This window comes from Vigna umbellata, chromosome 6 (assembly GCF_029865625.1).
Source record: "Vigna umbellata cultivar VRB3 chromosome 6, Vumbellata_1.0, whole genome shotgun sequence".
In the NCBI taxonomy this organism is placed as follows: domain Eukaryota; kingdom Viridiplantae; phylum Streptophyta; class Magnoliopsida; order Fabales; family Fabaceae; genus Vigna; species Vigna umbellata.
The window spans coordinates 8252543-8274850 of NC_142170.1; the positions used below are offsets into that span (position 1 = coordinate 8252543).

Sequence of the window (22308 nt, forward strand, 5' to 3'; positions counted from 1 at the left end):
TATTCTCATAAGATTAATGATAAAATGATAGTATTGTATATCCAAACTGAATATATTAATTCAGACACAGATGAATCTGTAAAAATTATAAAAGATGATTTGTAATTAAATTACATTTTTTATAAAGAATTACTTTAAAATATTTTAACGATAACCTTAAAATGGTTTGTAGGGTTTGCCTTTTCTTAATGATTACACTGTGCATGTTTGACTGAATTAAGGTAGAGACAGAGAATCATGAATGCTCAACTAGAAAATGGACAATAGGGTGCCAATTATTTGGCTGAGTAGATGAATGGGAGGGTAACAGACCATTGTGTTTGAGGATGTAAGATTTGGTCCACACCCAGAAAAAGATATGCAAGGACAAGTGTGTTGTTACTTTCATACATATCTCGGTAAAGAACATCAAACTTACAGTTTTAGCTTTATGTTTTGTTTAGTAAAACCTCCAAAGAATTTCAACTTCAGGAATGCAAACATCTATACACCACACGTCTAAAGTAGAATATATTCACAAAAGCATTACCTCCCATTCTTTGCTCTTTAGAAAAACAATTCCCTTTTTCCCTTTCTACCGTAAGTTTTCTTCTAATAGACTCACGTGTGTTGTATAAAGAAAAATATTTGTAATTACATTATATTCTTAGAAGGACATAGTAACCTCAACACACCTCTCTTTGATCTCATGTATTCCCACGTTCTTCTTCTCGACTCTAAATATCTACTTTTTCACTTGTTAATTATACTTATAAAAGACATTTCAAATAATACTAGAATAAAAATTACATTTTAAATTGGTTATTTTTTATCTATTTATTACGTCGATTTAATAATTGATATAAATTCTACCAATGTAAAATATTCAACCTATAGAATATCAATTATTCCATAATCGATGTAATATAAATTTTGGTGAAATATTTTAGGTTTAATATATCATTTGGTCCCTATTTTTGGGGATTTGGTTAGTGATCCTACCTTTTAAAAAAGTTCAATAAGACCTATATTTCGTTAAAAAATGTTCAATAAGGTCCTTTTGGCTCACAACGTTAAAACATAACGGTGCAAGTGTCACCGTGGCCAAAACTGAGTGACTTGTGCTGTTTGATGAATATGTGGCAGGTATGATATATTTTACTGTGTAAATTTAAAAAAAAAATGACGTAATTATCATCCTTCTTGACTTCTCTCCTATTCTGAGACACAACCATCAGGCTTGCAATTGCTTGAGCAACAACCTCTCTAGCACTGTTTGACTTAGCCTCAAGCATTTTGACAAGGAGAGGGATGCATCCATCTTTACCTAAAGATCCCGACTTTAACACCTAAAGAGTCCACTGCACTACCAAATTCAACAAGCCTTATAAGAGGTGGCAGAACTCCCTCAAAAACTAGCCAATTTTCGTAACTACTAGATTCTGCAAGCAAGCATATAACAATAACTTTTTTCTCTCTTATTCTGACAGAGGTAGTTGTAAGCAATTGAACCAAAGCAGCAATGTTGCTCTAACCAAGAGCTGCTAAAACGTTCTTCTCATCTTCCTTCATGGCATCAACCACGTTGTCTATAGCTTGGTGCTTTGCTTCCAAGTGCCCGATCTGAAGACGCGCCAGCAATTCCCTTATGTTGTTGTGTATTGCAACATCTGATTTTGCCACAGAACTTGACACGACCAATGGTAAAGTAGCCTCACCCAACACACCAATTTTGATTAAAAAAATACGTATATTTAACACAAAATATAATTAAACCCTAACCCCCAAATACAACAACAACAACGTCAAGTAAGTAGGCGTAGATTAAGACCACTTACCTCACTTATGTAGACTGTTCCAATTTCACCTTCAAGGAATCAGCAGCCAACACTGATCAGAATACCACTTTCACCACATTGTTGAACCCAGAGATTTTCAGAATAGGAGAGAAGTCAAGAAGGATGATAATTACATCATTTCTTTTAAATTTACACAGTAAAATATATCATACCTGCCACGTATTCATCAAACTGCACAGGTCACTCAGTTTTGGTCACGGTGGCACTTGCACCGTTATGTTTTTAACGCCGTGAGCTAAAAGGACCTTATTGAACATTTTTTAACGAAATATGGGCCTTATTGAAATTTTTTAAAAGGTATGATCACTTTGAACCAAACCTCCAAAAGTAGGGACCGAATGATGTATTAAACCAATATTTTATATGTAATCTTTTGTCCGATCAGGACACTTAGGCATTTCTTTTCTTCTTTCTTTTTGTCGAAAAGTATTATTAAAAGTATAAAGTGTTGCACATTTCCAACCCCTGTTAAGTTGGAACAAAAGGTATAACATAAGCATCTCTAAAGTCACAGGAGGTCATTATATCACTAAAGAAAACCAATTTACATCTTTTCAAAATCTGGATAGATTTTAGCCAATTAATAAACCTATAATGTTGCTAGAGTATTGTTTTGACATTTATGTGGCCTTCTGACCATCTTTACTATCCATCACATGAGGAAAACTTCATGTTGAAATCCTCTCACTACAAAAAATATTAATATTTCCGACGGATTTTTACCGACGGATCAATATCCGTCGATATATCTTAATTTCCGACGGAATTACCGACGGTGTTTTTAATCTTTTTTACCGACGGTCAAAAGCCTTCGGTAAGTGACATGCACATTACCGACGGATTTACCGAAGGCTTTGGGTCGTCGGTACGTGACGTGCATATTACCGACAGATTTACCGAAGGCTTAGGGCCGTCGGTAAAAAGAGCGGGATTTTTCCCGCCCATTATTTCGCTAGACTACATTACCGACGGATTTACCGAAGGCTTCGGGCCGTCGGTAAAAAGAGCGGGATTTTTCGAGACCAGCTTCGCATCCAGTGCCAATATATGTGGCAACCACTCATTTCTCTCTATCTCAGTCTAATACTTCTTCTATCGTTGCTCTCCACCGCCGCTGCCCTCCACCGCCGCTGCCTTCCACCGCCGCTGCCCTCCACCACCGCTGCCCTCCACCACCGTTGCCCTCCACCACCGCTGCTCTCCACCACCACTGCTTTCCACCGCTGCTCTCCACCTCCATTACTCTTCACCGTCGCTGTCCTCCCGCCGCTGCCCTCCACCACCGTTGTCCTCTACCACCGTTCTCTCCACCACCGCTGCCCTCTACCACCGTTCTCTCCACCATATTTTTTGGATTAGGAACATTTATCTTACAAATCTGAGAATTGTAGAAAAACTGTCCATGATTCCCTATAATTTTAACTATTGAAAATAAAAGGTTGTTTGATACTTTGGACATTAATTTGTTACTCGCGTGATGCCGTTTTGGTGGCGGAGTTCGTGAAAATGTAAAAAAAAATTGACACAGCGATGAAGGAAGAGGAAGAAGATGAACCAGGTCGCGACATTTACCGACGGATTTACCGAAGGCCTAGATCCTTCGGTAATTACCGAAGGCTTTACCGACGGTCAAAAGCCTTCGGTAATTACCGACGGACGAAGGATCCGTCGGTAAAATTTACCGACAACGTTTTTACCGACGGTATATTGGCCGTCGGTAAGCCGTCGGTAAATGCTAATTACAGACGGATTTTATACATTACCGACGACTTATGACCGTCGGTAATCTCAATCATTCTTGTAGTGTCTTCTTCCTACGCAATCCTTCTTCTAAAGAGGAAAAAAGGGAGACAAAAAGTGTCTTTAAGGTTTATCAATACATTTTCACCCAAAAACCAAAGTATATCTTATATTATACATGTCTAAGTAGTAAATGCATGTAGAAACTGTCAAGAACAAATAACAATAGGGCTATTAGTGTCGTGTGAAATGTACTTCCAATACTGCAAAAATGTCATTGCATTTATGCAATAGTGTAAATTCTTAATTCAACTAATTACTATCAATAAATGCATAATTATGAATCACCTCTTATCCAATTACTTGTATTTTTAGTGAGAGAGTTACTTCATCCACCACCACACACTTGCTCTTTGCACCTCCTCATTCCTCTTTTACCCTTCAATAATATATGGATTCTTAAACGGATGTCAACATCCGTTCACGGATATTGACATCCGTCGAAGGACAAACTGAAGAGATGACATCCAGTTGTTGCTACCCTTCTTGTATGTTATGGTCATGAGTTGAAGCAATATGTGAAGAGTGTTACGGAGTTGACTCCTGATATTGTGCAAACGTTGATGGCTGCTGATAAATTGGAGAAAGATCTGGTACATATAACAGTGGAAGATTTAGTTGACAGTGACGATGGTGGGAAATATGTTATAAGGGAGATGTGTCCTTTTGAGGCCGAAACTGTAATTATCAACCTGGTCAAGTCATGGATCAAGAACAGAGTGGATACATTAGAAGAATGTCTTGACAAAAATCTACAATAAGAGGTTTATTGCTTGCAATCTAATCAATCTACAAGAAGAGAATTTTTTTTAAAAGTACAAGATAACAGGCAAACTAAAGATGGAATGGAACAAATTAGCAAATTAAAAAAAAACTATTGTCATGCATGATGAAACGAATTCTTTATTTTCATAAAATGAAAGTAGTTATGTCATGACTTCAAATTAAATCTAGCAAAATTGTTATGGGAAGACTTGTAATATGACAGACCTACTTAATTTCGAAATTAAAAAAAAAATATACCATTTTGGTAATTTCAAAATCGTCTTCCTCAATTTATTCTTTTTCTTGTAGGTGTGGATTCTTGGTGCAAATGAAGAATGCTTTGCTCCTTCCGCTCTTGAAATTCTAGGAATCATAGATGACTCCTTGGAAGCATTCTTTATGTTGCAAATAATACCCATGCATGCAATTTTGCTTCCTTAATTCATGTTTGCTCTTGACAAATCTCTCCAACAATACGTTTTGAAGGCGAAAGCTGGCTGTGGTATATATTTATTGTATATCATTTCATAATCGTGTACCCTTCATTCGAATTACCCAAGTCACTACAAGAAAGTGATTAATTACCGAAGGTGTATTTTCGAAGGCCTTTGGGCCTTCGGTAAAGTTGATTTATCGAAGGCTTTTGACCGTCGGTATTGGTGCAGTGATTACCAAAGGACTTTAACCTTCGGTATTGGTGTAGTGATTTTACCGAAGGAATATACCCGTCGGTACAAGGTTCGTCTTTATGAAATTAGAATTTGGGTATCTCATTCTCCCAAATTTTGTCTTCATTAAAACTTCTCCACCCAAACAGCAAGCAGCAGTCGACCTTTAATCCTCTCCGAAGGCAAGATCGAGTCTGCTGCCGCGGTCCTCCTGCACTCCCTCGCCTACCTCCCGCGCGCCGCCCAGCGCCGCCTCGGTTCCTACCACCTCATCCTCTGTCTCGGCTTTGGCGACCACGCCGTCGACTCCGGCGACCACGCCGTCGACTCCGCCCTTTCAGCTGACCTCGGTCTTCGCCTCGTCCACGTCGACACCTCACGCGCCGAGGAGATCGCAGACACCGTCATGGCACTCTTCCTCGGCCTCCTCCGCTGCACGCACCTCATCTCCCGCCCACGAACCTCGTCTCCCGCCACGCGCTCTCCGCCTCCGGCTCGCTCGGCTCCGTCCAACCTCTCTGTCGTGGGATGCGCCGCTGTCACGGCCTTGTTCTCAGCATCGTCGGAATCTCTGGCTTGGCTAGGTCTTTGTCCACTTGCAGCTTGGCCTTCAAAATGAGCGTGCTCTATACTCAACCAGTACGTATTTTTAATCTTTCCTTGTGAAGATCCCTTCTTCAGTTGAAATTAAAATAGTAATCGATGTATCAATGCTTGAATTTCTTAATCCACTTGTTGTTTGTGAGACTTGATTCTTAATTGATATTGTAGCATTTGTTTCATGATTCTGAAGCATTTTTTGTTTTTGTGGCACTGTAACTGGTGTGTGACAGTTTGGATTTTATGATTAGCGTGTGCGTTTTTTGTTTCATGATTCTGAAGCATTTTTTGTTTCTGTTTCCCACACTCTCTTATTTTCCCACACTCTCTGATGCCATTGGTGAGAATCATGATGAGGCAGCTAGTGAGGTGCAAACTAGTTTTGATAATCTCATGCATGCTGAACTTGAGAAACCCTTTCCTGATATTCTTGCTATTATACCTGGTTGTTCTGAATTGCTGGATGAAATTTTTGTTGTAGAACATATTAAAACTGCTGATATTCTTCATGATGTGTGCACTGAATTTGATGATAGTTTTGTGGATTGTGCTGACTTAATTGATGAATCTGCTGTTATTAGTAAAGACATTTTCAATGAGCCAGCGCAGGTTTATTCTAACTTTGAAATTCCAATTGCTTTGCCTGAGCTGTTTATGCATTTAAATTCCTGTGATTTGCTGCACATTGATGCTATAGAGTCTATGATTGAAACTGATACAGTTTTGAATGATAATGCTAAACTTCTTAATTCAATTTCAGCCATTGAACCCATTGGTATAAATGTTGTTTTAAAGTCAAATGTACATAATTGCCTTGATGAAATTTTGAGTGATAATAGCTTTGAATTAACCTTTGATTCTGCTGATGGTGCATATGTTAGTAATGATTTTGAGATGGAAACTGTGGAATCTGAGAACCTTATAGAGTTAGGACTAAACTTTGATCTAACACAGTTTTCTGAAAATTTCAGATGTGATTGTGAATCTGGTTCTTGCTCCATTTGCACTGAGATAAATTCTGTTACACAGCCAGAACTAAGAGTCCTAACAGATGCACCTAACTTTGAACTTGATTGTTGTGCAGAGTTAAAGGAAGCAAAGAATGCTAAAAACACTAAGGCAATTATTTGGGAGGAGAAAAGTGCAGAAAGGTTTGGAAAGATCTCCAGCCTAGTGCCACACACACAACAGCTGCCAGTGGAAGGAGAGATGTTGCTGCAGTAGAGAGTTGGGAAGGAGGAAGGCAAGGAAGCCATGGAGACACTACTAAAAAGAGTGGCTTGTAGTTTTAGTTTGTAGTTTTAGTTTTAGTTTATAAGAAAAGAGTGGCCTATTTGAACAAATTTTCTTTTTAGTGTAGCTTGTAGTTTTAGTTTTCTTTTTCCAGCTTTATTCTTGTACATGTTGTGTTTAGTTTTCTTGATTCTGTTGTACATATTTCTTGTTAAATTCTAATTTTGCATGTTTGATCTGTATATATCTGTGGTTTGTCTGTGTTGTATAATTCTGCATGTTTGAATAAGCATGATTAGTGTTATTTTAGAATCGAGTCATAGAGCTAAAGCACCTAAGCTTCTTTCTGATTCATATGAAATTCTAAATTTGAACATGGTCAGATCTTGATAATCTGCTGGATTTTTGGAGTAATTTTATCATATAAAACGTAGTTTAGTGCTCTAAGATATTTTTGTACCATCCTGGTTACAATTAATCTTAATTAACCACATATTGTTTGTTATGATTTCAATATATTTCTTAACATTTGACTTGAGGTTAATTTGAAGGTCACATGGAGAGGCCATTGTTTTAGAAATATTAAAGGGATACCAGGCATTTACTCAAGTAAGTCAGTTCTGCCTTGAAATATATATATATATATATATATATATATATATATATATATATATATATATATATATATATATATATTAACTTTATTATATTTACATGACATCTGGAATCAACTTTGAACTTAAAATGATATTGGATTGAAAACTTTCGCAGGCTTGTGGTATTCTGCGAGCTGTAGAACCTTTAAACTCCTTTCTTGCATCCCTTTGCAAATTTACAGTCAATTTTCCTGTTGAAACAGAAAGAAAGAGGTAAATGTTTTAAATCTGTTATTAGTAGTTTTTGTTTCTTTTATTATGGTGCTTTAATTCAAGCTTACAGTACTGAGATTTTAGCTTAAATTTGAGATTTTAGCAGTGCTTTGCCGTCTCCTGTATCAAAACGGTCAGAATTATCACTTGATCAGAGCGATAATGTTGTGCTTTGTTTAGATTCTTTTTGGTTACATTCTGTTCTGTGTTGCTTTGTTTAGATTGTTTATAGCTTAGGTAATATTGTTTAGGTACTTTTAGGTTCTTTCTTGACTCTGTTTCACATTTCATTCAATTCTTTGCTGATTTACTTAACTTCTTAGCTTTATTTCTTTAACATAGATTGCCAATAGTGTCTTTAGCTCTAGATTTAAGTAGATGTAGCTCTAGCAGTAGATTTTGCAGTTAGCTTAGTCTAAATAAAAAGGTTATGTAATATACAACAGTAAAGTACAAACAACATCTAATATACTTGGATGATTGAAAGTTTAAAGTAATTTTGATGGTACTTCAAAACAGATTGAGAAACACTGTTTTGGTAACATTGAAGCTACTGGATTGAACCACAATGCAGGAGAGTAATAAAAAATCACACGAAATTAGCACCAAAGTAGATCATAAACTACACCATAATTGGTTACTAGACAGCAAAAAATTCGCCCTTCGGAAATTACTGAAGGCTTTTGCCCTTCGGTAATTACCGAGGGCTTTTGGCCCTCGGTAATTACCGAAGGCTTTTGGCCCTCGGTAATTACCGAAGGGCAAAAGCCCTTGGTAAATGTTAGCGACAAGGGATTTACCGAGGGCTCTTTAGCCGTCGATAAGCCTTCAGTAATTACCTTTTACCGACGGTTTTGGGCTGTTTCCGAGGGCTTCTGGCCTTCAGTAATGCCCTTCTTTTTTGTAGTGAGTTTTGTGTTCACATAAATACCATGCGACGCATTGGCATAGGGATAAAGGCTTTAGAAAGGAGGACCACTAACGTCTTAGGAATTCTAAATCCACGACAAAGGATGGTATGGAGAAGAGGTTGAAGTTCAAGCTTTCTAAAGCTGCTTCTGTGGAAGGTATCCGTCAACTCTCCGAAACCATGGCATACAAAGTGATTTTCCAGGATCTCCGCCATGTTCTTTGGGATGGCCTGTATGTTGGTGAAGTTTCATCCACTAGAATTGAGCCTTTTTCTTGGGGAGCTTAAGTTTCATCAACTAGAATTGAGCCTTTTCGTGAGGAGCTTAACCAATGCTTGAAGATAATATTGTTCACTATGCATGAGAGAGTAATAACGCATGTAATAACTGATGTAATGAAGACTTCTTTTGATGGGTTCCTTTTGGTTTTGTTAGCTAGGGGTCCAACACGAGCTTTCTCTCTTGAAGACCATGTTATAATTGATGAGGACTTTAAGCTTCTCAATGATTTATTTTGGTTCAACAGATGTCGATGGACTTTAATCTTCTCAATGATTTATTCTGGTTCAACGGATGTCAATATTCGTGCACGGATGTTGACATCTGTTTAAGAATCCAACGCATATTCACATCCGTTTAAATATTACTGAAGGTCAAAAGAGGAATGCGGAGGTGCAGGAAGTATTGTGTGGTGGTGGAGGGAGTAACTCTCTTTTAGTGATGATGATAGGCCCTGGTTCATTCTCGAATTTGGTGTAGGCCCAATCTCTTTGATCATGCTTAGCATAAATAATCTTGTATTTAAAGCAATAACTATATTTATAATAATATCTATCAAGCTTTGACACAATTTGAATTCTACCAAGGTCTATTTTTTGTGGTAAAGTATTTTTTAGTTTTGGAAGGGAGTTGCTTATGAGTACTGCTATGTTTCAAAGTTCCTTATTTTGAGTTCATAGTCACAATTTTAAGTTTTCAGCCTTAAGGTCTCTACCCTGACAATACTCCTCTGAGATTGAAGTTCTGAGCCAATATTAGCAGCTCACTTGATTTTGCAAAGAAATGCTCTTTGGTAGTCGTGCCATATAGTACAACATTGACTTTTGATTTTAGGTTAGAGGTATTTTTTTTATGAGTTTATTCATTATATATTGTTATAGATGATTCACCTTGATATTGGCTCAAACAAGTCAAACATCTCTTGATAAAAGTTTCAAACAAGTTGTTCCTGATAGCAAACCCCTTCCAAGGGACTATCCACAAGAGCCATGGCCAAGAACATATCATAATAGTGGACTTCATCTACAATAGGCGGGCTTAAGCTCTTATTTCTTTTTTCTCATAGGCCAATGATTTATTTTTCTTAGTAAAGTGGGTTTCTTTTGGGTTTGTATTATGGATGTAGTAGTATACTGATTTCTTTGGGCCTTGAGCTTGTAATGTCGGATTTTAGGCCTGGAGGAAATGGGCCTTAAGGAGCTAGATGAATTTAGGGTTTTTACCCTAGTTTGGTACGTAACCTTGCTTCCCAAGCTTCTCCTTTATGTGCCCTTTGTATGGAGAGAGACATCTTGCCATGTGGAAAATCTTTCAAGAAGCATAATACTTGTGGTCCCCATAGGTAGAGTAGTCTCCAAGTTAAAGTTTTTAGTGTTTTGCTTCTCCTTTTTTAAAACAACTCTAGGTTTCCTTGGTTATTAAAAAAGGCGCTCTTTAATGTAAAAATCACTTTGAGATTAGTATTGAAATGCTACCAAAATATTGTGTCATTATACTTGTCTCCAAAGTTAAGGCTAGAACATCCCTTTTAGATTTTCTCTAGTTACCCTTCCTCTTGAATTGATCTATCCTATCTTCAGAGCACTGGGAACACAATACCACCTTCACTATATCCTATCATTTATTCCCACAAGCTTACACTAGGCGCACCTTGCTTGGAGAAGGAACCATCAGTTTCATCATGGTAAATGACTATACAAGTAAGATTCATTACTTTCACTAGGGGGAGAATGTACCATTGTGAAAGGAACTCCACTTGAGAAAAAGATGGTTAAAAATGCAAGTGTGAGTCTGACATTGCAAAAAATTGAGCAAGACAAATAACGTACAAAGAGACAAACTAATTATTCCAAGGTGAAGGTTTGATTAGAAGGTGGTATCATAATTTTTAATATATGTTTCTTCATGACTAATTGTTGTTAATGGTGTCTCCCCTAGAAAGAACTCAATGCATAAAATCGATGTAAAATGTTCTTATAAATATTATAAAAAAAAGCTCATATAAAGATTTTCACATTGATTAAGGAGAAGAATTGATATGAAAAGTAGCATGCAAACCTTTTTTTAAGGTATACTTACAAATTTAACCTACCATCACTACAAGAAATTCTTCAACTAATGACATAATTTTATCAACAAAAAAGATTTATTGACAAATTTTGGCCGTCAATAAATATATATCAGTAAATTTCATCGAAAAAATCCATTGGTAATATATAATTATTACTATCGACCATTTTTTTGTCAACAAAATGACACTAAATTATGGTAAACTTTGTCGATAAATTCATCGAGAATTGGGCTTGATTGAGTAATAAAAACAAATATAAAGACCAAAAGAAATCAAATGTCTAAATATATAGACCAAATTACTAATTAAGGCTTAAATATTATGCTCAATTTAATAATAATTTATTGATAAAAAAATTCGTAGGTAATAAAAATTGTATTTTATTGACATAAAAATTCGTCAGTAATAATAATTTTAGATTACCAATGAATTTTTCTAACAAATTTATCAATAGATATTTACCAACAATCACAATTTGCTAAAAAAATTATTTTTGGCGATAATTAAATAATGTTTCATAATATATCTTTCTTTCTCATTATCTATTCACATTACCTTATTATTAACTGTCCTAATTTTGGAAGGAGATTTATTGTTAAAATATGTGTCCAAAATACTTTGAACAAGTAAATTAGTCCAGCGCTAAAGTTTCAAGTTTCATTTCATTGGATGCAAAATTCATTAGATGATCAATTCTAATATACAAGTATTGTCTAAGTATTCATCATCAAACGATTTTGAAAAAAAAAATTGAAACAAATTAAAATTACAATTTAACTCTCTCTTATGTTTTTTCTTGTTTTCATACAACCTACCAAAATGAATATGAAATATGAAAATGGTGCAAGACAATGAAATAGAAAAACAAAAACAAAAAAATGAAAATGTTCATTATTTGTGCCCTAAAATGAACAACATACAATACTACATTAATTTTATTAACAATCAATATTAATATGATATTATTCCTAATATAGTATTAACGTTATACTAATGGAAAAATACAAATAAAAGACAATTATTATGACAAGTGTAATGCACCTTTTATAATAAGTTGATCAATAACAATTTTGCAATAAAATGTTAAACTTATTATGATAAGTGTAGGTTTACTTGTCATAATAAGTTGACTTATGGCAACTTTGTAATAAAAATTAAATTGATTATGACTGTTGTAAGAAGACATGTCATAATAAGTAGGCGCAATGACACAATTTTAATTATAAAAAAATATTATTATGTCGATTATTGAGCGACTTGTAATAATATACATTTACTATATTTGTTAATTTGATACTTGTCACATTATGTTTGAATCCCTATTCTCATTTTCTTTGAAACAAATTACTTCTCCTCTTCACATTATCTCTCAAGTAGTTTGCAACAAAGGCTTCCTATCTCAATTTTAGATGTCTTACATTCTCATAAATTTTATTGTGGGTTTCTTCCTCCATTATTGCATTATCAAAAAGAGCTAAGTTATTAAACCCTAAAATTTATATTCAAACTTGCTTCAACTTCTTAAGGTTTATAGTCATTCTCAGGGGTAAATGAATGGGAGAATTTGTGGGAGGTTGCCACGGGGAGACACTTGATAATGAAGGAGTTCTAGATGATGGTGGGCAATCCCCATTGTTTTGGAGCTAATGTGAAGGCAAAATGTTAGAGAGGCTAATGTCAATTCCAAACCAATGGCTTTAAAATGAAGAAGAAAGAAAGGCGGGGGACTACATTATTTATGTATGATAGGTAGTAAAAAGGGAGATGAATGATTAGATACTATACTAGTATGGAGAAGGAGAACTTAATATGTTTGGTCTATCAACACCTATCATAGTAAGTTGGACTTACTATGATGTATATTTGTGCATATGACATAATAAGTTGAAACTTATGATGTCAGGTCTTTCACGACGTCATAAAAACTTATATTTTCTATGTTGCTTGCAACTATGATGCTAAAATAACCCTTATAGTATATTTTGTAGACTTGACATAAAAGGTCTCTTTTACACTTGTGTCATTAAGAATTTATCTTAGTTGAGATTTGGATTCACTGTATCATTAAAAATTTATCTTAGTTGAGATTTGGATTGATTGTGACATCTATAATGGTCCTTCATTGATTATCATGCTCAATATCCTTAGCATGAATGTACGATGCTTTTGTTCGAAAGTGTGTTTTGAAGATTTTACATATATTATAAATAAGACCAAATCTTGTTATATAAGTAGGAACAAACCTTATATTATAAAATCAATTTTATGAAGTTGAGTTAAATTTAAGTTTGACTTTGATAATTAGGTTTTTCTCAATTCATATAAACATCTTTATTATAAGCACATAATATTTTCGATATAAAAATATATCTTAACACACAACACTTTTAGTATAAAAAAATATCTTGAGGTTATTATATTGATTATAATACAATTAAATTACAAAATATATATATATATATATATATATATATATATATATATATATATATAAAAGGAAATATCCCTTGATTTTATATAGTTAAATTAATTAAATTTCATAATTTTACGTATTTACAATATTGTGTTATTTCCTTATCTATGTCAATTTTACAACAATTAAAATGAATTTTGTATTTTTATACTTATATAAAAAATTTAACTATTATATCAATTTTTTCTTCAATTAAAAATATGCGTTTTATATCTCTTAATTAATTTCCGCAATTTTTGTATTTATACTTTTAATTGATGTTGCATCAGTTTAATCTAAGGTATAATAAAAAATTAATTTATTAAACTGAAAGGTAAAACAAAAGTCAAATGTACATAAAACTAAATATTTAAATCTAAATTACAGATTTTCTTAATATAAGTGAAAAAAAAGTACTAAAATCTCATGTAAAAGAAACAAGGAGGATGAAGATCCTTTTAGCCTATTAATTATGTTATGCTTACAAAATTCATGGATGAAAAATTATCATTTAAAAGAATTGTAAGAAATAAAATAATCGAATTGTGAAAATTTAAAATATGATTGGAAATACAGTAATCACCGAAAATGATTAAGAAATTTGAGGCCACAGACAAAAATGTAGGACTTTGGGTCAACCACTAAGCCAAAAGAAAAACAAATAAAGAGTAGTTGAAAATAGGGTTCTAATTTCTGTAGTCTGAACACTGAAAGTTACAGAGACAGGTGTGGACTAATACTTACAAGTTTGAACAAAAACACAGCTTTCTGTCTAACAGAACGTCACTGTACAAGCGAACAACTTTCTGCTCTCTTTTTGACTTTTTTGGCCAAAATTATTAGTGTTTTTCTAATTTATTATTTTAAACTGTCAAATCATTTTTTAGCCTATAATCCATCTCAATCACTTTTTTATTTAAATTTAAATATTTATTTATTTATTTATTTATTTATGTCCACTTATCTGCTAAACTCTGTCCTTCTATATACTTCCCACATTAGATCCAATATAAATTCTTTGAAATAGATTTGTTTACTAATCTCAGAAATTTTCAACTAGTCTTTTTTATCTTCTGCCTGTCAAATACTCAAACTCTGAAAATTGAACTTTGAAAAAAAATATTTTTTGAAATAAATAAATAAAATAAAAAATTAAAATTATAAAAAATAATGTAAAGTAAGTAATAATAATGTTGAGATTCAATTTTAATTGATTTAATCTAAAAAAATAAAAAAAGTTTAAAACTGAATGTTCTTTTATTTTATAATACTGGTATTGTGATATGAATTTAAAATTAATTTTTTTTATCTTTGGTTTGATGTTATAAATTTGATGATAAAAAATAAAAATGTTAACTATTACTCTTGGAATGAAGTTAAAGTTTTAAAATGTTAAATTAACAAGTAATTCATTGTTCTAATAAAATAATTTTTTTATATAATTTATTTTTACATTTACTAAATTAATGTAATAATATTTTGGGAAAAATTATATTAAGAAATATGATAGTATTGAGTGATAATTGATTAATTGAAATTTAATTTATTAGATAATTAAAGGTAGAATGAGAAAAAGTAGTTGAAATTGATAGAACACAAGGAGATTTATTGGAGAAATTAAACAAAAATAACATATGAGTTAAATTTATATAATGAATTAATACCTCTTATCCAAAATCATAAGAAATGAATTTATAATATTTTTTTACATATTGTTTAACCTGTTTTATTTTTACTTGATGTGAAGCTAAATTTATAAGAACTAGATTTTTAATCTACTAAACCTTAATTATAACTTTTGTACATATAGAAATTCTTATTTGTATTAATCATTCTTATGAATGATTGGATTAGAATATTTTTCTGCCAGTAGATAACTCCTTTGTGGAGTGTGGTCCCCAATCATGGAATTTTACATGTACTTGCACTCATGTAGTAAAGTTTCATGAGTCTAATGAGTACATATCTATCATCTCATATAATTTGAGAATCTGAAGTTTTGAACATGTTATCGCACTGAAATTCATTATCTCCTCATCTGAAATGATATAAGTAGAAAAAGGATATTTTCTATATAGATATAGTTTTAGAGTTGGACAACATTTTCCACAATGCATATGTGGCTACTGTTAAAGCACATACTAGAGTGGAGGACCTATATTGAGTGAATTGAGTATGGCATTGACATGTTAGAAAGGCACTTTGATAATTTTGCAGTGAATGATTGTCTGTATTGAATCATCACAAACAAATTTACAAAATATTAGTTGGCCATTCATCTTTTTGACTGGACTTTGTTGGCCAAAGTTAAAGTGGTGTTGAAAAATATGGCTGCAGAAAACCTAAAATATGTCTCCATGATGGATATTAGGCACACTCCTGTTATGTTTCCTTTCACTCACCCATTCAAATCTTAAAAAGCTACATTGTATGTGTATACATTTATACAACGTGATGATAAAGTGATTAAAAGTTGCTTTCAACATTTATAAGAAGATTTGATATCATCAACAATTAAAATTTATCAATAATATATAAAATATGTTGATAAATTAAAATTATTGATGGTTTATTGACAATTAAAAATCTATTGGTAAAAATATTATCGGTAAATTTTATTGATGAAAATTTTGATCCACCAGTAATTGTTAATGGATTATTTTGTAGATAAATGTGTTAGAAATTATTAATGAAAAATTTATTTGTAATTATTGACGAAAAAGCCATCAGTAAATATCGTTATCTGGTTCATTTTCTTTCTTTTTCTCCTTTCTCTTCTTCTTTGATTTTTCTATTTTTGTGAGTTCTACCACCAACAAAGCATTCATAGTCTCTAAATAACCATTAGTCCAACAAATCCAACTAATTTATTTGGGCAGTGAAACAATGATATCGTGGAAGGTAGAAGATCTTGTCGATCACGTTTGTGACCTGCTTGATCTCTAGCGTGATGAGCTCAGTTGATGGCAAAGGACAATGACAAAGGACAAGGACGATGCTCGATTTTTGTATTATATTTTCGTATTTCTTTTATCAACAAAATATGAAAATATATTGATAGTGAACGCAAAATATAGGTTGAAAATTTACCATATTTTTATCAATAGATTTATTGACATATTTTTTCATCGATAATAAAGATTTCATTTACCAATGAATTTATCAGTGAAATTTTCTGATGATAATTACTGACAAATGTATCAATGGAAAAAATATGTTAGTAATGCATATTTTTTTACTGATGAATTTATCGACGAATTTTCCTGTCAATAAGTGAAATATATATTATTGTCGGTAATTAAAATTTTGACATTTATTTGTAAAATTTGTAGGTAACACAAATTTATCGACGAACTTATTATGTCGGTAAATTTTCATCGGTAATTTCATGAATTTTTGTAGTGTCATCAACAGTTATTGAAACACAAAGAAATGGACGAACTTTGAGAGAAGATCGAAAATACCGAACTGATGAAGAACACAACATCTGCGAAATACCCAAATGAAATTTACAAATGTGCATGAACTAAACACCCAAACAAAGAACACATATCGAGAAGGAAAGATTTGGAAGGAACTTACCAAAAACACAATCACCACAACCTTTGTGGGAACGAAACCTCCACTACAAGAAAAATTTATATTATCGATGATCAAAATCCTTCGATAATGCATAAAATTGATAGGTAAATTAAAATTATCGACAGTTTATCAACCATTAAAAATCTGTTGGTAAAAGTATCGTCGGTTAATTTTATAGAAATTTTTCCATCGAAATTTCTATTTCGACGGTAGATCGACAAATTTTTCCATCAATAAATTTGTCGATAATTATCAACGAAAAAAATCCGTCAATAAAAAGTCTTCGATAATTATTGACAAAAAAATTCGTCAATAAAATTCATCGCTAAACATCGCGATCTGGTTCATATTTTTCCCTATTGTCTTTCTTTTATTTTTCCCAATCTAGAAGAATGAACACATTTCAAACAAAATATCTTCAATTCACTTGAATCCTTCATTACAAACTTTGATAAAATTTGGAAAAAAATTTGTTGAGGTTCATGCCAAATAGTTCAGATTGCATATCTGATCGTAAGCGTAGTGATAAACAGTGCCTTTGGCTGGACTCAGAGCGAACAACGACAACATTGTGTGGTGGTGACAATGCTTGTATGCATTATTGCATGAAAGAGGAAGAATAGAGGCATTGCCCATCTCCTGCGCATGTTAGAGAAGAAGAAAATGGACTGACTGACCTCAAATGTGATGACGTCGGTGGAGATGAAGACGATGACCTGATTCAACGGAGATAGAAGTGTGTCAAATGAGCTTGTAGTTGTGGTGGTCTGAGCTGAGATGGAGGAAACGGGAGAACATAGGGTCAGTCTCGCACAAGAAAAAAAGAAGATGAAGACCTCAGAGAAATAAGGAAATCATGTGTCTCATAGATAGAGACAAAAAAATGGACGAGAAAATTTGTGTTCCTTTTGCCGATGAATTTTTTTATTAGTGTTTATAGACCTTTTTTTCCTGTCAGTAATGCATATTTCATTTATCGATGATTTTTTCATCGGTAATGCATATTTTATTTATCGACATATTTTTTTCGTCGATAAGTGAAATATGCATTGCCAACGGATTTGAATTCATAGGTAAAATTCATTGATAAAATTTGTCGATAATTAAAATTTGTTGGTAATTTAAATTTACCAACATGTTAATTTTTGTCAGTAAAATTTTGTTAGTAATTTTAAAAAAATTTGTAGTGAAAATAACAAGAGTGAGAGCATCCACATGGATAATATGTGTATTGTAAATTAAAATATATAATAATGTTGTACTTTATTATAAAATTGCCACTAATATCATTTAATACCTCTCTCTATTATAATGATAACCAACATAAAAAGTGTTATATCCTTATTACAAAATTGTCATTGCTCTTACTTTTTGTGTTGGTTTTAAGTACAATTGACATACAAAATCTTGTAATTTATTATAAATTTTTCACTACTTCTAATTTTTGTTGGTTCTACTCATAACTCATAGAATGTTTCTTCATATTTGTAATTTTGTCATCGTTTTAATTATTATGGCAGGTGGACTATATTCATCATAATAAGTTGTCATAAAATCCATTTTTTCACTAGTGATTAATGTCTTTGTTCAAGAGATTAACGATCAAGGCAAGGACCCCTAAGTTGAGGAAAGAAATGTCACATTGAGAAAGTTAGAAGAATGTGACTTATGATTGGTGGAAGGGAATAGGCATATTGATACAGTTTGAAGAATGATGACCTACAATAGTCTATTTGAATCTCGAGAGGTTGATTGATTAAGGTGATAGAAGTTGTTTAAGGAAAGTCCATTAGACATTGAAGTGGTGGGGAAGATTGGATAGGGCCATCAAAAGCATAAGATAAGTCACCTACAAAGTAGAGGACCATCACATGTGCCTCACAGATTTTTTAAGACTCCTCCTCCAAATTCGAAACTAAAGTAATTAAGTGCCTATTTTTTCCACTGAAAGCAGAGCAGAAAGAGATGGAAACCATGGAAGCTAGTACAAAAGGTAGAGAAGTGCAAGAGTTTGTTGAAAGAATGGTAAGAAGGTGTAACGAGATTGCGAAAGTAAGAAAAAGACTTGGAAAGGAAGCAAATAAAGCGTTTAGAGACAAAGAGAAATAGGGTTTGGCAAAGTGGGGAAATTCAAAAATGAAATTGGGTTTATCATTAAAGGCTCACAAAAGAAAAAAAAATACACCCATATAACAACAAAAAATAAAAAAAAAAAAGGTAGAAAGAGATTGAAAGAGATATAAGTCGATCATTTACCTTCTATTGGAACATTAATCAAAGAAGAAAAGAAATAATACAACTAAGGTCGATCTATAAATAATAATCGAAGCAAAGGATCAAAGCAAATAGTAAAGAAGAATAAAGCAACAACCATTATGAAGACATAATGGATATTAATTCCTCAAGACATGTGACTTTTATTTGGGAGTCATTCAGGAAAGTTTTTTTTAGGACATTTAAAGGACAATTTAGCATGTAATTTGTTTAAATTTTAAAGTTACTTTATCAAATGGTACTAGAAAATATAAATAGGTTGATTTTATATTTTACAGTGGTGAAAATTTGTGGAACAATACATACATTATGATAAACGCCGCGAATAAGAAAAATGGCTAATCTAGTATTGTATTTAACTCATGAATATTTAAATTTAATTTTTATTAAAGCAATTTGGTTAAGCCAAATGATTTATTTTTATTTTAAAATTTATTTAATTTTGCATCGACTTAATCAACACTAATGAAAATAAATTAAAAAAGTGAACATATTACACAATACCTTCATATTAAAAAAATATAGATTACAAAATAGAAAAAAAAATATAATGGATGAAAGAAATGAATATGTATAAGGGAGATAAATGTGGATGGATGAAATGAGTATGAAGAAGGAAATGTGGAGAAAAATGTAGATGAAAGTGAAGAGGAGAAAAATATGGATGAAGAAGATAAGGAAAGAAAAAATACATATGAATATGTGTGGATGAAAAAGATGAGTGTCATGAGGTGAATGTGGGTGAAGATAAATGCAAATGAAAGATATGAATGAGGAGCTTGTCATATTTAAATGTGAGCTATTTGTTTAAAAGTAATTTATAGTCTATATTCAATATGTAGAACTTAAGCAAAATAAGAATATATAAATTAGGATCGATCATGTCTACGCCAATTTAAATAAATAAAATATTGGCTTAATATCCTATTTTGTCCCCAGTTTCGCTCGACAATGTCAAATTAGTTCATCCTTTAAAACGTACGTCAATTACGTCCTTACTTAATAAAATTTATATCAATGAAATCACTTCCGTTAAATCCGTACAAACGGCGTTAATTATTTTTCTCTCTCTTCTATTAACGCCGTTTGTACGGATTTAACGGAAGGGATTTCATTGATATAAATTTTATTAAGTAAGATGTAATTGACGCACATTTTAAAAGATAAACTAATATGACATTGTCGAAAGAAACTGGGACAAAATAGGATATTAAGCCATAAAATATTAAAGCTAAATAAGATTAGCTTTTATTACCACGTTAACCTTATTTATTTATAATATTTATTTGTTTTTTTATAGTAAGCATCATATTAACTTAGAGAAATAAAAATATTGAAAATAAATAAGATTAGTATTCGCTAAATTGAGACTAACCTTATTTATTTTAATTATTTATGATATTAACCTAAATAAATATAAATATTAAAAATAAATAATATGAGTATTTGCTAAGTTCACATTAATCTTATTTATTTTTAATATTTATTTTAGTTAGTGTTTACATGCTAATACTAATATTTATTCAATAAAAAAGTTAAAATTAATTTTATATTTCTTTTTTTATAAACTAGTATTTTTGAATGGAAGTTAAATTTATATTTTTTTTATTGACATTGTAAAGATCTAAAAAATCATATTTTAGAATTGATAGTATATTTAAAATATGGTGACTCTATTATTTTAATATTACTACTAAAGTATAAATAAAAGTTTCATAAATAAGTTTCATTATTTAAAAATATATTATATCTCTTGGAACCACTTTCCAGGGTTCTCTCACTTCTCTATAAGCTTTATCATTGTCTATTTCTTTATTTGAATATTAAAGACAACTATAGTGACTTTTATAGTGAGCTCTTCAATTCTGATATATTAATTTTTTTCATTAGAGTAAGTTAGTTTTTTTGTCTCTTTCCTTGGTATATTTATTCTTCCTTATGCATGTGAGCTCTTTTGGCTAGCATGTGGTGTTTTATCCTTTCATAAGGTTCTCTGCTGATCAATAGTCCTAATGGTTTGTCTTGATCATGTTTGTGTTGTTCCTAAGGATAGATAGAGCTTTATGTGTGTTTGAAGGTGTTTTCTGGTCTATGAGCTTCCTAAGTTGTCTTACAGGTAAGGAAGCTAATTTCTGTAATTATAAGTTGTAGATTATTGTTAAATTTATTGATTGAGTAATTGTACTATGATTGTATGATCATTGGCTATGTGTGATGAGCACGATATGTTGAATTGAGGGATTAGAGTCATAAATTTCATTACTAGGTTGTATAATGAATTTTGAAGTAAATTAAAGAGTAATATTACAACTGTGATTGTTTGGACTAGATTCGTTTGTTGTTAAATAAAAATTGGTATGTTTGTTGTATTATGGAGCTTTTGATTTGAGTTTGGTATGGCTGAATTTGTAGAATTGCATAATTTCATTTTCTACAATTTTACAGACTCGCCCATCAAGGGTTATGCCACGTAACGACGCCAAAGTTAGAGAACCCATTAACTTGGTGGTGTTGGGCTAGAATATTCTCGTGATGCAACTCCAAAGTTAACAAATTCAGAGAGCTCACTATCTTGACTCATGTAGAGGAGGATGCGTTATGTGGTGAGGGTAGCAGGAGATCATAATCTAAGGGCTATACTTTGTCCTAAGATGAGAATGGACTAATCTTGTGTGTGGTAGGGTGAAATCCATTCACAATGGCTCTAAAAAACAGTATAGGTCACCATAAGTGGAAAACTTGTCATAATCTTATATTAATGCATGTATCCAAATAATTAAGTTTTTTAGTCTGTACTGTTTTTATGAATGATTTGAATGTAATGTTAACCGTATTCTATTTTTACTAAAACATTTTTTCACATTAGCTTATAATTTCTTTTGTATTGTTTTATCTTATGTTGTTTTCTTCTTTTGCAATAATCGCTTCAATTGGTGTGAGCAAATGAAGAAATAATAGTTAATATG

At 32.0% G+C, this 22308-nt stretch overlaps 1 protein-coding gene across 1 annotated transcript; it reads left to right on the plus strand.

Annotated features, from left to right (window-relative positions):
- The first annotated feature begins 5941 nt into the window (after positions 1 to 5941).
- On the plus strand, positions 5942 to 6895 carry LOC148196733 (uncharacterized). Its single transcript, XM_088093501.1, has one exon. It carries the CDS (start codon positions 5942 to 5944, stop codon positions 6893 to 6895), a length of 954 nt encoding a protein of 317 aa, XP_087949627.1.
- The last annotated feature ends 15413 nt before the right edge of the window (positions 6896 to 22308 follow it).

Excerpts from the sequence above, each read along its gene's own strand:
- LOC148196733 (XM_088093501.1), top strand. The coding sequence starts at position 5,942 with ATGATTCTGAAGCATTTTTTGTTTCTGTTTCCCACACTCTCTTATTTT.